This window comes from Antechinus flavipes, chromosome 2 (assembly GCF_016432865.1).
Source record: "Antechinus flavipes isolate AdamAnt ecotype Samford, QLD, Australia chromosome 2, AdamAnt_v2, whole genome shotgun sequence".
NCBI lineage: Eukaryota > Metazoa > Chordata > Mammalia > Dasyuromorphia > Dasyuridae > Antechinus > Antechinus flavipes.
Window position 1 is genome coordinate 122,807,298 of NC_067399.1, and position 14,020 is coordinate 122,821,317.

The window sequence follows — 14,020 nt, forward strand, 5'->3', positions numbered from 1 at the left end:
AAAGAAGCAGATGTTTATGAGAAATTTGAAGGTGGAATCAGTAATTCTCAGAAATAAGTGAGAATATGAAGGGAGAGTAAAGATGACCCCAAGGTAGCTTATCTGGGTTAAGTATGATAGAGGCTTCAGAAGAAATAAAGAAGTTAGGAAGAAGGAAGCTTTTTCAGAGGAAAGATAATTCTGTTTAGGGTATATTGAGTTTGAAATGTCTAGTGGTGTGCATCTGGAGTTAAGGAATAGATTGGATTTAGAGATCTGGGAGTCACAGATATTTGGATTTAAGAGAGATATACAGAATTGGCTAAGAAAAAGTGGAGAGAGAGACAGAGAAAGGAGGGAGGGAGGGAGAGAAGAAGGAGAGAGAGAGGCAGCGAGAGAAAGAAAGAGAGGGTGGCGAATGGGGAGGAAGAGAAGAGGTCCAGTACAAAACTCATGGACATAATCCAGTAAAGGAGGCTGCAAAGGCCAGATAGAAAGGAGAATTAAGAGGGAATAATGTCATTAAAACCAAGAAAGGAGCAAAAGATTTTAGGTGCAGAACTAGAAGGGATCTGTGCAGTCATTTATTCCTAACCTTTCATTTTACTTATGAAAAGTCTTGGGCCTGTAGAGATAGTGATTTGCCTAAGATCATGGCACTACTAAGCAGCAATGCTGGAACTCAGAATGCAGTCCTTTTGACTCCAAATCTTGTATTTTTTTACTGTACAAGAGAATAGCTAAAAGGAATAGGAGTGGTCAGTGATATAAAATATTTCAGAGAAATCAGGAAGAGTGAAAAGTGAAGCGAAATCATTGGCTTTATATCCATATCCATATATATATGTACGCACACACAGGAACTGAATTTTTGACCTGGTGGTTTTAGTGTTTCTATGATTTAGACAAATCAGAATCTCTCTGAAAGTAACTTTATTCATTTGTAATATGAAGCTAATTACTCAAGTTTTGTCCTAGAAGTGTGAGGATCAAATAAGACAATCTGTGCAAAGTGCTTTATAAACCGCAAAAGTCTGTGAAAATTTGAGCTATTGCGATCTTCTATGCTAAATAGTGATAATGTTTTATTTTACAGACCTAAAAGATATGTTTTTGAGTTCTGGCTCTAAACAGTATTGGTTCTGTAGCAAATCACTTAAGCTCTCTGAGTTTCATTCTTCTTTTCTTTTCCTTTGTAAAATGGACATTATAAAAATGCTTACATACTAATCTTACAGGATTGCTGAGAAACATGCTTTGTAAACTTGGGCCATTGTTAAATTCCTCTCAGTCCTCAGGTACCTTTGGGGTAGATAGGGTAGATAATAACCTCATTTTACAGATAAGAAAGTTGAAACTCAGGGTAGTTAAAGTGACTTGCCTTAGTAGGAAAAAGGATGAGAATTTAGGACTTATGACTTCTCAAGTGAAGATGATGAGAGCAGGTACAGAAATATATCGAATTTCAAAATTCTACACAAACAACATGATAGAGTGCAGTGTACCCATTAGGAGCTCTTATTATTTCAGTGAATCTGCCTTTTGTTTATATGAATTTTCCATTTATTCTTATATATTACAGCCTCACTTATTCACCCTTTCTTACAAATGTTTTTATTGATTAATTATGCCATTCTTGTCCATGTTTTTCTGTAAATCCTCCATGGAGGAGTTACCTCAGATGTTGCTTGCAACATCTTTTTTTTACTTTGATCTTTTTCATTTTTTGTGTGTATTATTACAACACTGACCTATTTTATGCCATATGACCAGTCTACTTTTTAAAAGTTTGATGATGGTGGTGACTTTTAATAGACTATGTGTAGAGACTAGCTCTTTCAAAGTAGTTATCTGTATTCCAGATTATCCTATCAATTCATTAATGACTTTTGGAGAAAGTTCTTTCTATGGGAACTGAACTGAGTGGATCCTCCCTGATGAGTTGATTTATTGTATGATGTGTAGTCATGAGACTTGGAGTAGTTTACAAGCCTTTGGCTTCTTTCATTTCTTGACTAGTTTTATTTTTCATCATGATCATCCATCTTCCAGGAAACCCATCTTTGCCTTTTAGTTTGCCAGTGTCAAAGTAAATGTTGATGTAATTTAGAGGATCTTATGTTCTTCATACGATTTTACTATTATTTCTTTCTTAGAAACAGGTGTTATCAATTAAGGTAGTCATTTTTTTTAATAGTGATATATTTGCTTATGCTTATTTTGAGTACCTTAAGGCAAGGTAATTGAATTTCTCACAAAATGGTTTCTTTTTGTCTTATAAGAAGGCATGAAACCAGCTCTTAATTCCTTTATTCACTTCTTTTTTGTTTTGTTTTGCTTTTATTTATTTATTTAGTTTTTATATTTTTAATTTATTTTATTTGAAAAATAAACAGAAAAGCAATACAAAACAGAATAAAGCAAAAACAAAAGAGAACATTGTCATGTGCTTGGCAGAACATCTTGGAAGATTCAAAATATATAACAACAAATTACCAGATCAAGAAAGTATATATATTAGTAGAAGAAATTATATTCATATGTCCATTTTTCTTCCATTGTAAATTGTTCTTTGGTCCTCTGCTATACACCTTATTTACTTTATTCTTTTTTTTTTTCTCTTTCATCCCTATCCCCAAGCAAACTGCAGTTAAAAAAAAGATATATTTATGTATATATGTAGATATATACATTCATAAATGTCTTTCCTATTCCTGCTGCCTCTTTAATTAAATTCTCCATAACTTGCCATTCTATTGCTTAACCTCCTTCCTCCCTCCCACCAAGGTTCATTCCTCCCTTGTCTTCTTCCTTTACCCTTTGCTTCCCCAGTTGCCTATCCTCCCCCCTATTAAGTCTTTATTGATTTTGGAGGGTGTTTACCATTCATGATATATATGTAGTGTTGCCTATTGAACCAATTCCTGATGGGTTCCTCCTCTAATACCTCCTAATACATACAGTACATATCTGTCTATTCTTTCTTTGCACCTCATTTGTATAACATGATTACTACTTTTACCTTAACTTTGCCATTCTTTCTTTTGAGCTACTCTATTGTTGATGTGAATCTTAAACATATTTTTTATATATATATATATATATATAACATAATTTGTCCATATTTGAACAGTTTGTTCATGCTAAATTCCTTAAAATTCAGCTTTCATATTGGCTCTTTTATGTTAAATTGTCTGTTAAATTCAGGTTTGGTTATCTTTAGTCATTTCTTTTTAGTGAAAGGCTTTTATACCTTTAGTTTTATTCATGACAATATTATCATAAATATGTTTCATTTTCTCTAATAGTGTATATTTTGATCTTCAGATAAAAAATTCAGATTGAGTACTATCAACTTAAGATGAAAAATCAAATTAATTAGGCATCTCAGGAGCAATGCTCTACATCTCAGCAATCCCAAAGATTTATATGTTTTGGTCTTATGAGAAGCAAAATGATATGAAATAATCTACTTTTAATTTTCTTCATGACATATCTTATCCTAGCAAATCACTTAAACACTTTTTGTCTGTTTCATTGTAAACTTTTTTATTTCTTCTGGTAATATGATGCTGTTCAAATGCAATAATGTACCTGTACTTTCTTTGAATGGTATAAAGCATTCCACTTAATTATATTAATGATCATTATTTTTATTAGCAAGGATAAATAAGTCCTTTATAAGTATTATCATCTGCCTCTTTTCTAGTGACATTGGCAGTATTTATATTTTCTTGATAATCAAGTACCATTTCGTCCAGTTCTTTTTTCTTTGTTTCTTTTTTTTAAGGTAATGGGGGTTAAATGACTTGCTCAGGGTCACACAGCTTGTATATATCAAGTGTCTGAAATAGATTTGAACTCAGGTCCTCCTGATTCTAGGGCTATTGATTGGGCTATCCAGTTGCTCCCTGGCCAGTTAGTTTTCTCAGAACCTTGTATCTTTCTATTACCTGCAATAATTTAGATTCCTTCTTTTCTATTTCTTCCTTAGACATTTTTCTATTTTGTTAATTTTGGGGTAAAATTAATTCACTGTGGAATGAAATGAGAATCTTGTCTAATCTTTAGAACCATCAGCCCAGGTGCCTTGCCATTGGCTGGTTAGGAAAGAGGAAGCAGAATGTCCTCATTGTTACACCATAAGTTTAAAACTTTAGACTCTGGTTTGGTTAGTGCCAATGACTTGGTCAGATTGTTTTTGGCACCTCTTTTTTGGTGATCAGAAGCTGACAAGATAAAATACCTTCTAAGTCTTCTGAATCTACCAGGTAGTTAGGTCTTGCCATTATCTAGGTGGTGCAGCTGCTTTATTACCCTGAGATTATTTGGGGGTTTTAGGGAACTCTGGAAGGAAAAATGGGCCTATCCTTTAGCACCTTATTCTAGAATAACATATTAAAGTTAAAAGATTAGTTTAGTTAGTCTTTGTCTTGTCTTTTTATAGAGCAGGTTATCCTGAAAAAACGTTTAACAATGATAATTAAGTACCAGTATTATGTTACATGCCATAGAGAATGCATAAAATACAGAGTTTTCCTACCCTTTTATTTTGCTTGTAGGTTCAAATCGATATTTGTGTGTGGGGATTTCAGTTGAAAGGCGGTGAGTGATTTTTGTAAATGCTTTCTTTAATATGACATAAATTAAGTATTAGTAAGTTATGAATTGTACATCTCTGTTGATAGACTTAATGTGTTTTCTAGGGCCTGTCAAAAATGGAACCAAACTCGCTGAGGACTAAAGTTCCAGCATTTTTATCTGATTTGGGAAAAGCTACCTTGCGCGGGATCAGGAAGTGTCCCCGGTGTGGCACATATAATGGAACCCGAGGACTGAGTTGTAAGAACAAAACATGTGGAACCATTTTTCGCTATGGAGCACGAAAGCAACCCAGCATTGAAGCTGTCAAAATAATCACAGGATCTGATCTACATATCTACTCAGTGCGGCAGAGAGACAGGGGTCCAGATTACCGATGTTTTGTGGAGTTGGGTGTTTCAGAGACGACGATTCAGACAGTGGATGGTACCATCATTAGCCAGCTGAGCTCAGGACGTTGTTATGTCCCTTCGTGTTTAAAAGCAGCCACTCAAGGTGTTGTTGAAAATCAGTGTCAGCATATCAAGCTGGCCATAAACTGCCAGGCAGAGGCCACACCTTTGACCTTGAAAAGCTCAGTCTTGAACTCAATGCAGGCCTCCCCAGAAACCAAACAGACCATCTGGCAGTTGGCCACAGAGCCTACTGGTCCACTAGTACAAAGGATTACTAAAAACATTTTGGTAGTGAAATGCAAGGCCAGCCAGAAGCACAGCTTAGGGTATTTGCATGCATCCTTTGTTCAGAAAATCAGTGCCAAGAGCATGACAGAGCGCCGGTTCTTCTGTTCCTGCCAGACTCTGAAATCAAACAAGTCGAACACCTCCAAGGACGAGCTGGCCCAGAGATGCATTCACTTCTTTGCGTGCATCTGTGCCTTTGCCAGTGATGAGACATTGGCTCAGGAATTCTCTGACTTTCTCAGTTTTGATTCCAATGGTAGGTGGGGTTGGCACATGGCACTCTTTCATTTCTAAAGTGAGAAGGAGTGGTTAAGTAAAGTGCCAGAATCTTAAAAAGAGTGAGCAATAGCACCTGGTAATGTTTTAAGAAGCTCTTGCATTCTTAAGGAGCAACTAGTTGCTTTAAGATCAAAGATAAAGGACTTCTTTATCTTTATCACAAACAGTACTGTAGATTGATAACTTAGAGGCCTTTCAAATGTAGCTTTTGACATTTTATTTCTGACAGTGAAAACTAGACAAGTGAGCCTACCCATTTTAAAAATAAATTAACAAAATATTTGGTATTTAAAATATAGTAACAAGACTCCTTCTTATCTGAACATAGCTCAGTTAGACTACATTGAAATTTTTTTCATCTGGTTTGTCACTATATGTGACTATTCAGAGAGCCACAAACTCCTGATGCATATGGTAAGAAAATGACCATTGATGAATTAGATCAATCTTGAATCTTTTATCTATTTCATGGTAATCTTTAAAAAGTCTAAGAATCTTCAATTTCTTTGTGATTTTCTCTGACTTTTGAAGATGCATAAAACTACAATGTCTGTATTTTCTATGTAGTTCTTAAAAATTCTGAAGATTAACTGTAGCTTCTGATTTTACCTTCATTTTGATTTCAGTGCTTTCCTTTTTTCTCTTCTTCCAAATATACAATAAAGAAGAAACCTTCATAACAAATATATAACAAATTCCCACATTGAGCATGTCTAAAAGATGTCTTGTTATGCATTTTAAATCTACTGCCTTTCTGGAGGGCATGGCATAATTTTGCTTCAGTTTTGATCCTTTAGAATTATGCTTTATCATTGCATTCATCAGAGTTTGAAAATCTTTGAAAGTTGTTTTTATAATGTTGTCATTGTATAAATTATTCTTCTTGTTCTGTTCATTTAATATCAATTCATAGAGAAAGTTCTGCCTAATTTCCTCTGAAACCGTTTATTAATGTTTTTCATGTCAAAATTTTTCATTACATTCATATACCATAGTTTTAGTTATTCAATAGGTGGATACCCCCCTTATTTTCCAGTTTTTTGCTACTATGAAAAGGGCTGCTATTTTTTGACTTTTTCCCACTTTCCTCCTTTTAAAAATGACTTTGGGCTATGTGCCTAATAATACCCGGAGGCGTAGGAATAGTTGGGTAACTTTAGGGACATAATTCCAAATTGCTTTCCAGAATAACCTTCCCAATTCACAGTTCCACCAAGAGTGCTTGTTGCCTGGCAGCCTCTCCAGTGTTTGTCATTTTCCTCTTCTGTTATAGTTGCCACTCACTGATGAGTGTGAGAGGGAACCCCAGAGTTGCATTAATTTGCAGTTTCTTTCAGTAATTTTTGGAGCATTTTCCCACATAATTGTTAATAGCTTGGATTTCTTACTTTGAACACTTCCCATTCATATCCATTGACTATTTATTGGAGAATGGTTCTTAGTCTTAAAATTGGAATCTATTCTCAGTATATCTTAGCTATGAGATCTAATATCAGAGAAGCTTGCTGTAAGGATTTTCCCTTCACTTAATTTGTGTGTTTTCCTTTTAATTTTGTACTTGTTCTATTTGTGCAAAGCATTCTAACTATATGAAATTAAAATTGTCCATTTTTTCTGTGATCCTTATGTCCCTTATTTGGTTATGTATTTTCCCCATTAATAAGTCAGAAGGGTAATTTTTTTGTTCCACTTCTCTAATTTGCTGAAAATGTCACCTTTTGTGTCTTAAGTCACTGTCCATTTGGAATTGATCTTATATATGTTGTGAAATGTTGGAATGTAACTAATTTCTTTCATACACTTTCTAATTTTTTCCATTAGTTTTTAATCAAATAGTGAGTCTTTCTCTCAGTAGTTAGGTTAGGGTCTTTGTACTTATCACATACTAAGCTACTATATTTGTTTGATTTTGTTTTGTATGTTATATCCCTAATTTGTTTTACTGATCTCTCTCTTTTTTAATTGGCATAAAATTGTTTAGATGATTGCTTTATAAATAGTATAAAATTTGATACTGATGGGCTCCCTTCTTTTTCATGTTTTTTCCATTACTTTTCTTGAGATACTTGATCTTTTGCTTATTATCCAAAAGAAAGTCTATGTTTTTTTTTTTAGCTCTACAAAATAATCTTTCAGTAGTTTGAATGAGTGAGTTAATTTAGGTAAGACTGTAATTTTTATTATGTTGACTTTATCTATGAACAGTTAATGTTTCTCTAATTATTTAGGTCTATCTATTATTGTAGAGAGTTTTATAGTAGAATTTATGTAGTTCCTGAGTCTGTCTTAGAAGATAGATTCTCAAATATCTTACATATTTTTTATTGCAATTTGTCTTTTTATGTCTCGTTGCTAGGGTTTCTTAAATTTTTTTGAGAGGGAGCGGGTAATAACAGGAATGCTCTTTATGTGGTTTATTTTATATCCTATCATTTTGTTGCATTAATTGATTCAGTTACTTTTTTAAGCTGACTCTTTAGGATTTCCCCAAGAATTTAAAATCACATTATCTGCAGGAAATGATATTTTGTTTTTTCTTTGCCATTCTCAAGCTCTTGATTTCTCTTTCTTGTCTTATTATTGTGGAGCTAGCATTTTCAACACAATGTTTATACTCAAAAGACTGGAATTTAAGAATATCTTGAAGGGCCAAACTGTGTTAATCAATGCAGTGCATTTTTTCATCCCTAAGGCAAAAAAAGAATAAAGATAGGATTTTATTTCAAAGCAAAATTATAATAAAACTTTTGTATCACTTTTTATGCTTGGTCCTTCTACTATTAAGTAGTAGTGGTGATAGTGGTGCTTTACTTTTGAATGTTTGTTGGCTTTTGTTGAGGCAACTGGTGTTAAGTGACTTGCCCAGGATCACACAGCTAGGAAGTGTTAAGTGTCTGAGATCAGATTTGTACTCAGGTCCTCCTGACTTCAGGGCTGGTGCTCAATCTACTGCACATCTAGCTGTTCTTTTACTCTTCAATCTTAATGGATTTCAGTGATTAAACACAAAACTTATTTATCTCCAATTGGCAGTCATCCTCTATGAATACTGTCATTTCCTTCCTTAGCCTTTCTCTCATGTTGAAAAAATATGTGTTAAGGAGCCTCAGTATTTAAATGAAGTCTGTCTTGAAACAGATTTAATAAATATTTTGGGGGGAAGGGGTTGGAGTTTTGTAGTTCAGTTTTCTTTAAGTGGGGCACACTGGGTCTCTTAAATATGATTGTTAATTTAGAGATCTGTTTTTTAGGTCTTAAAGGGATTATTGTGCCCCAGTTAGGTTGTCATCCAGAATCTGCAGCACAGATTTGTGAATCCACTGCTTCTAAGCCAAAGAAGAGGAAAAGGGATGAAGCATCTGGTGAGAAGCTGTTTTGGACTTTTATTCTATTTCATATGTTGTTATGGACCCTCTTGATTTTCGGGGGGATGGGGATGTTTTTAAAAAAAAGGTTCTTTTTTAAGGTAAATCAAGAAGTGGATTCACAATTAGTGATCAAAATAATGTACCTCTCCAACACTGACTATTGGTATTTTCATATTGTTGGAAAAAATTTTATATCTTAAAACATTTTTTAAACTAGTTAAAACTGTACTATATATACTTTGCTATTTTTCTAGAAAAAAGGCATTTTACCCTTTTTATGTATCTTATAAGACAGTGATATATTATCTAGTTTCATCTGTTCCTTGCCCATTTTGTTCAGGGAGCTAGAGCCTGAGGCTATACCACTGTCTGGTACGGTGGTACCTTCTCTTTTTAAATTTAGGAATAGACTTTATTATCTGAAGGTGAATTTTCCTAAGCTGTTATGCTGAGCTAATGGGGTGGCATTATGTGAGTGGATATAACTATATAAAACTGTTAGTTTTGTTGGACATTTTGCTCTCTCCCTTTTTAAAAAACTTATTATAAAGAATGAATCTCTGGGGAAATGGAAATAGCTTAAAAATGAAAGATAGCAATGAAATTTTATTTAAGAAAATTTTTCCCATTCAGTTGAATTTTTTCAGTTTCAGGTTCTTTCCCCCTTTCCACTCCTTTTCTCTCACACTGAGAAAGCAAGTAAAACAAAATCCATTACAAATATGAGATCATATAAAACAAATTTCCTATTTTGCCATATTTTAATAGCAACCAAAAAATAAAACCCAGCACAAAAAAAAAAAAAAAGAAGAAAAAAATAGTTTGTCTGTACTCTTGAGTCCATCAGTTCTTTATCTGGAGGTAAATAACATTTTAAAAAATTTGTTGATAAGAAATTTTCATCATGGGATATAATTCCTTTCTATTAAACATTACCTTCCAGTGTTACTTAAGGAAGTTTAAAACTACACATAAAAGATTTATTTTAATTTCTTTCATTGAATGCACAAAGTGTGCCCAAATATTATGTAGGAATCATTGCACATTTTGGTCCCTGCAGGGATCAAAATCTTCTGTATATATATCATGCTAAAGTTTTCAGTCATTTGTATTTTAGGTACACAGACTAGTAGTCCACTTTTGGCTCAAGATGTAGTGAGCAGTAATCTAAGAAAAAGTAGCTTGAAAAAACCTGCAGTCACCTCTTCAATAAAAAGGCAGGGTAAGTGTCTCTTTACTAAAATTCCTTCAAGTGGTGGAATTTTATCTCTGGGAACTCAAAAATACTTAAAGTTGAGAATTGTTCAACAAACAACACAAAACAAACAAACAAACAAAACCCCCTATATGATGGTAAGTTTTAAATTCTTCAGCCAGAAGACACATTTCTTGATGACTACTTCTGCTGCCATCTCTCAGAGACTTAAGGTGCTTTTCATAATTTCTTTTGACTATAACCTTGAGGTTGTAGCTTAACTTTCCTGGTTCACATACCATCTCCTCTGTTAGGGCTTATTAGTATATCATGAAACTTTTCTTCTTCCAGGCAGAGACAATCTTTTCCTTCTTGAATTTCTCAGACCATTTTGCTTAGATATCTCCTATACATTTATCATATTGCAATTTGCATTATATTTATCTGTATATTTGTCTCATTCCAGTAATAATAATTGTTAATATTTTTTACATTTACATAGTACTTTAATGCAAAGGCTTTTTACACACATAGACAATAACTTAGTGAGATTGATGGTATACATAGTACTCTCCATTTTACAGATGAGCAAATTGAGGTTTAGAAATGAAATTCATGGTCACATAGCTAATAAAAATCAGAATCAGGATACCATCCTAGAGTCTTGACTTCAAATCCATTGTTTTCTACTATATCATGCTGACCGTACAAAATTGTAGGGTCCTAGAAGGCAGAAACTATGTTTTGTTTCTTCTTTGCATTCCCAGCACTAGCATAGTTTATTGAATTAATAGGTGATTAAATCTATCTGTTGAATTGAGTTAATTGATGGATTGATTGTTTTTTGGTCCAGACTTGTAGTTTTTATTGTAAGTAGTTTCTAGTAAGAGGTAACGCTTTCTTCCAAAATATCTTGGTTGCTGTTCTATAACTTATAGGCTTAGAGAGTTAATTTACCCAGCATATCATGTAGGCCATTTATATCTGAAGCAAGATTTAACTCAGATCTTTGGAGATTCCCACAGCTCTCTATTCACTACCCTCTATTCTAGGTACATCTAGATGTGCAAGTGTGATATATTAATCCATAGCATAGTGATCAGTCTAATATTCTTGAAGGCTGGTTTTGGTTCTTAAGAAGCAGCTTAGCTATTTTGGTTTCTTTAGTAATAGAAATTTAAAAGGAATTAGCCTAATTTCTAGATAAAACTGCTTTAGAAAATATACTAAACAGCCATTTGATGTGTTGTACTTAAACTTATTGCTAGATTTTGAAAATATGCCAACTTTTTAGTATGTTGATTGATTTTATTCTAAGTTTCCCAGCTAATATAAAAATGCTTTTTTTAATCTCCCAGTTTTTTTGAATTTTAAATTTTTGCTTTTCTGATTTTTCTAAATTACCTCCCTTTTCCTTATGTTTTTGACTATATTTTGAATAAAAGTAGTTGTTACTGAAGAAATCCTTGCTTTTCAGCCTGTAATCAGCTGCTAGATGAATCACAAGTGACTTTGTCTTTCCAAGATTGGCTGGCCAGTGTCACAGAACGCATCCACCAAACCATGCATTATCAATTTGATGGTAAGTACTTATTTTTCTATTGAACTCTTTCTGGAGGAAGAAGAAACATTCATCTCTTCTATAATTATTCTTACTTTATTTTGAAAGAGTATTATTGAGTTTGTCTGTTACTTTATGTCTGTCAAACTAATAGGTTGAAAACTCAAATGCCTTGGCCTGCAAAGAACAAACTTTTTGTAGAAGAGGATAAAAAAATCTCTGTAAAATGTAGTGATAATAAAAAGTCTAAAAAACATTTTTAAAAAAGTAACTAAAATTCAGCGAATATCCATAGTACTCCCCTAGTTTTATTAGCCCTGTATAGGGAATATGAGCAAAGCTAAAAAATAGTTCAAGACCTATAAATGAAAATTTAATGGAGGAGAGTATATACATGATAGAAATACTTGCAAAGAAAACAAAAGCAAGAGAAACAATATAATTACTCACATTTATATTGCACTTTTGTGATGACCGCGTATTTAAAATCAGCCGGAGTCAGGATTTCAGGTTAAGGAAAAAATCTTCAATCTTTATTGAAGTGAAGAAGTGAAAAAGGATTGCGATAGCAATATGGGCAAGAAAGATTGCGATAGCAATATGGGCAGCTGCGAGAGGAAGCCAGCTAGCAGAGGGGGATTGGAGATGAAAGGCCATCGCAATGGCAATACGAGCAGCTATGTCAAGACGCCAGCCAGCAGTCTCTTCCTTCCACTTCCCTTCCCACTCCCTTGCATCCACCCACCAAAAACGTCATTTCCTATACAACACATCAGGACTTGCACAAAGAGTGGGCGGGGGGCCATTCTTTCTCCCAGCATATATATTAATAGAGTATATGGCCCAATTACTATTTAGCCTCACGTGCTTGGGACTTCAATGCATCAACTCAAGCCTCAGCCCATTACATCTCCTGCTTTCTTTTATTTTAGAACACAGGTGTCATGCCATCCCTGACCCCTCAGGGAAGTCAGAGCCCCCAAGAGAAGGTGATCACACCCTCCCTGACTTCTCAGGAAAGGAGGTGAAAGCACTAAAAAGGAGATAATCACGCCCTCCCTGACATCTCAGGAAGGGAGATGAAAAGCACCAAAAGGAAGTAGGGGTTGCTAGCAGGTTTCTGGGCTGAAGGGTCTTATTATGCACAAACCCATCAGCATGGGAGATATTACACAAGCACATAGCAATAACGCAGAGGCTATTAGTGATGACTCTCCCCGCAGTCAGTGCAGGCTTGATATGGTGTAACAAATATGAATTGTACACACAAGTAACGGTATAACAAACAATATAAATCAACATGGTGTTGTAAAAGATTGCCAAAAGTCCTAGAAGGCGAGTATGTAAACAGCAGTCACACATACGCCTTCTTCAGCAGCCAAGAGATAGTCCAAAACCAATCTGTTGTCCATTGCTTCACATATCAGGGAATCCTATGATCCCCCCAAATTTTTGAAGTCCTGCAAAAGTCTTTTTATGTGTTAGGGAATCCAATGAGTCCAGCAGATTTTGAAGTCCTGTAAGAGTCTTATCATTTCTCAGAAAAATCCAGTGATTCCTGAGGGCTTTCAAGTCCTACAACAATCTTATGTCTCAGAGAATCCAATGATTCCTGAGGGTTTTGAAGTCCAACAATTTTCTATGTCCATGAGTCAAACTTCATAACTGCCATGCTCTTTCAGTGGTGAGCACAATCATCAACAGAACCACCCGATATTTCTGGGGTCTTCTCCTTTGTTTCAAGGGTCTGCTCCGTCTCTCTGCAATGGATAGGGTGAATACGGCTCGTTGGCACCCATCTGATTCCTTCTCCACCTGTAGAGATACAAGCAAACCCTCTCCCCCAAGCAGTTAGCCTATCTGGTCCCTTCCATTCACCACTTTCTGGGTCTCTCCACATCACCTGGCGATTATCTAAAGATAGTGGAGCTGCTCGCACTGGACACTGCCCTTCCGGTGGGTTATAAAACCTGTCTGCCGGAGCCAGTGCATCTTTGTCAAAAATCAAGAAGTTAATAGTATAACGGGTTAGATTTAATAGTTCTCTAGGGTTACCTGTGGCAGTACAATTATCTGGGACAAGACCTGATAAGATATACACCTTTTATACCAATACACAAATTAATGTGTATTGTGAGACCATCCCAGAGTGGCAAATTTTATTAGCCATGGCTCCAAATTTTACACATGGGTTTCCATTAAAGGTAACCAGACTATTACATAATTGGTGATGGATATTTGAAGAAAAAGTTTCTAAAGTTCCTCTTAAAAGACCAACTATCTTTACAGATGCATCCAAACACAATATTTGTGCTGTATACTCTCATGACTTAACTATAAAGAGAGTAGTCAG

At 34.6% G+C, this 14,020-nt stretch overlaps 1 protein-coding gene across 4 annotated transcripts in view; it reads left to right on the plus strand.

The window, feature by feature from the left end:
- Positions 1-14,020, plus strand: part of C2H2orf42 (chromosome 2 C2orf42 homolog) — a 40,804-nt gene that overhangs the window by 3,329 nt on the left and 23,455 nt on the right. For 2 of the 4 annotated variants that reach the window (XM_051975465.1, XM_051975464.1), the window contains exons 2-6: positions 4,542-4,584; positions 4,686-5,520; positions 8,795-8,905; positions 10,029-10,133; positions 11,584-11,688. In XM_051975465.1, coding sequence (XP_051831425.1) covers positions 4,698-5,520; positions 8,795-8,905; positions 10,029-10,133; positions 11,584-11,688 — 1,144 coding nt within the window. In that variant the 5' untranslated portion in view covers positions 4,542-4,584; positions 4,686-4,697. Of the gene's footprint in view, positions 1-3,551; positions 4,585-4,685; positions 5,521-8,794; positions 8,906-10,028; positions 10,134-11,583; positions 11,689-14,020 lie in introns of those variants that run through there. The other 2 variants (XM_051975463.1, XM_051975466.1) reach the window with 2 other exon arrangements.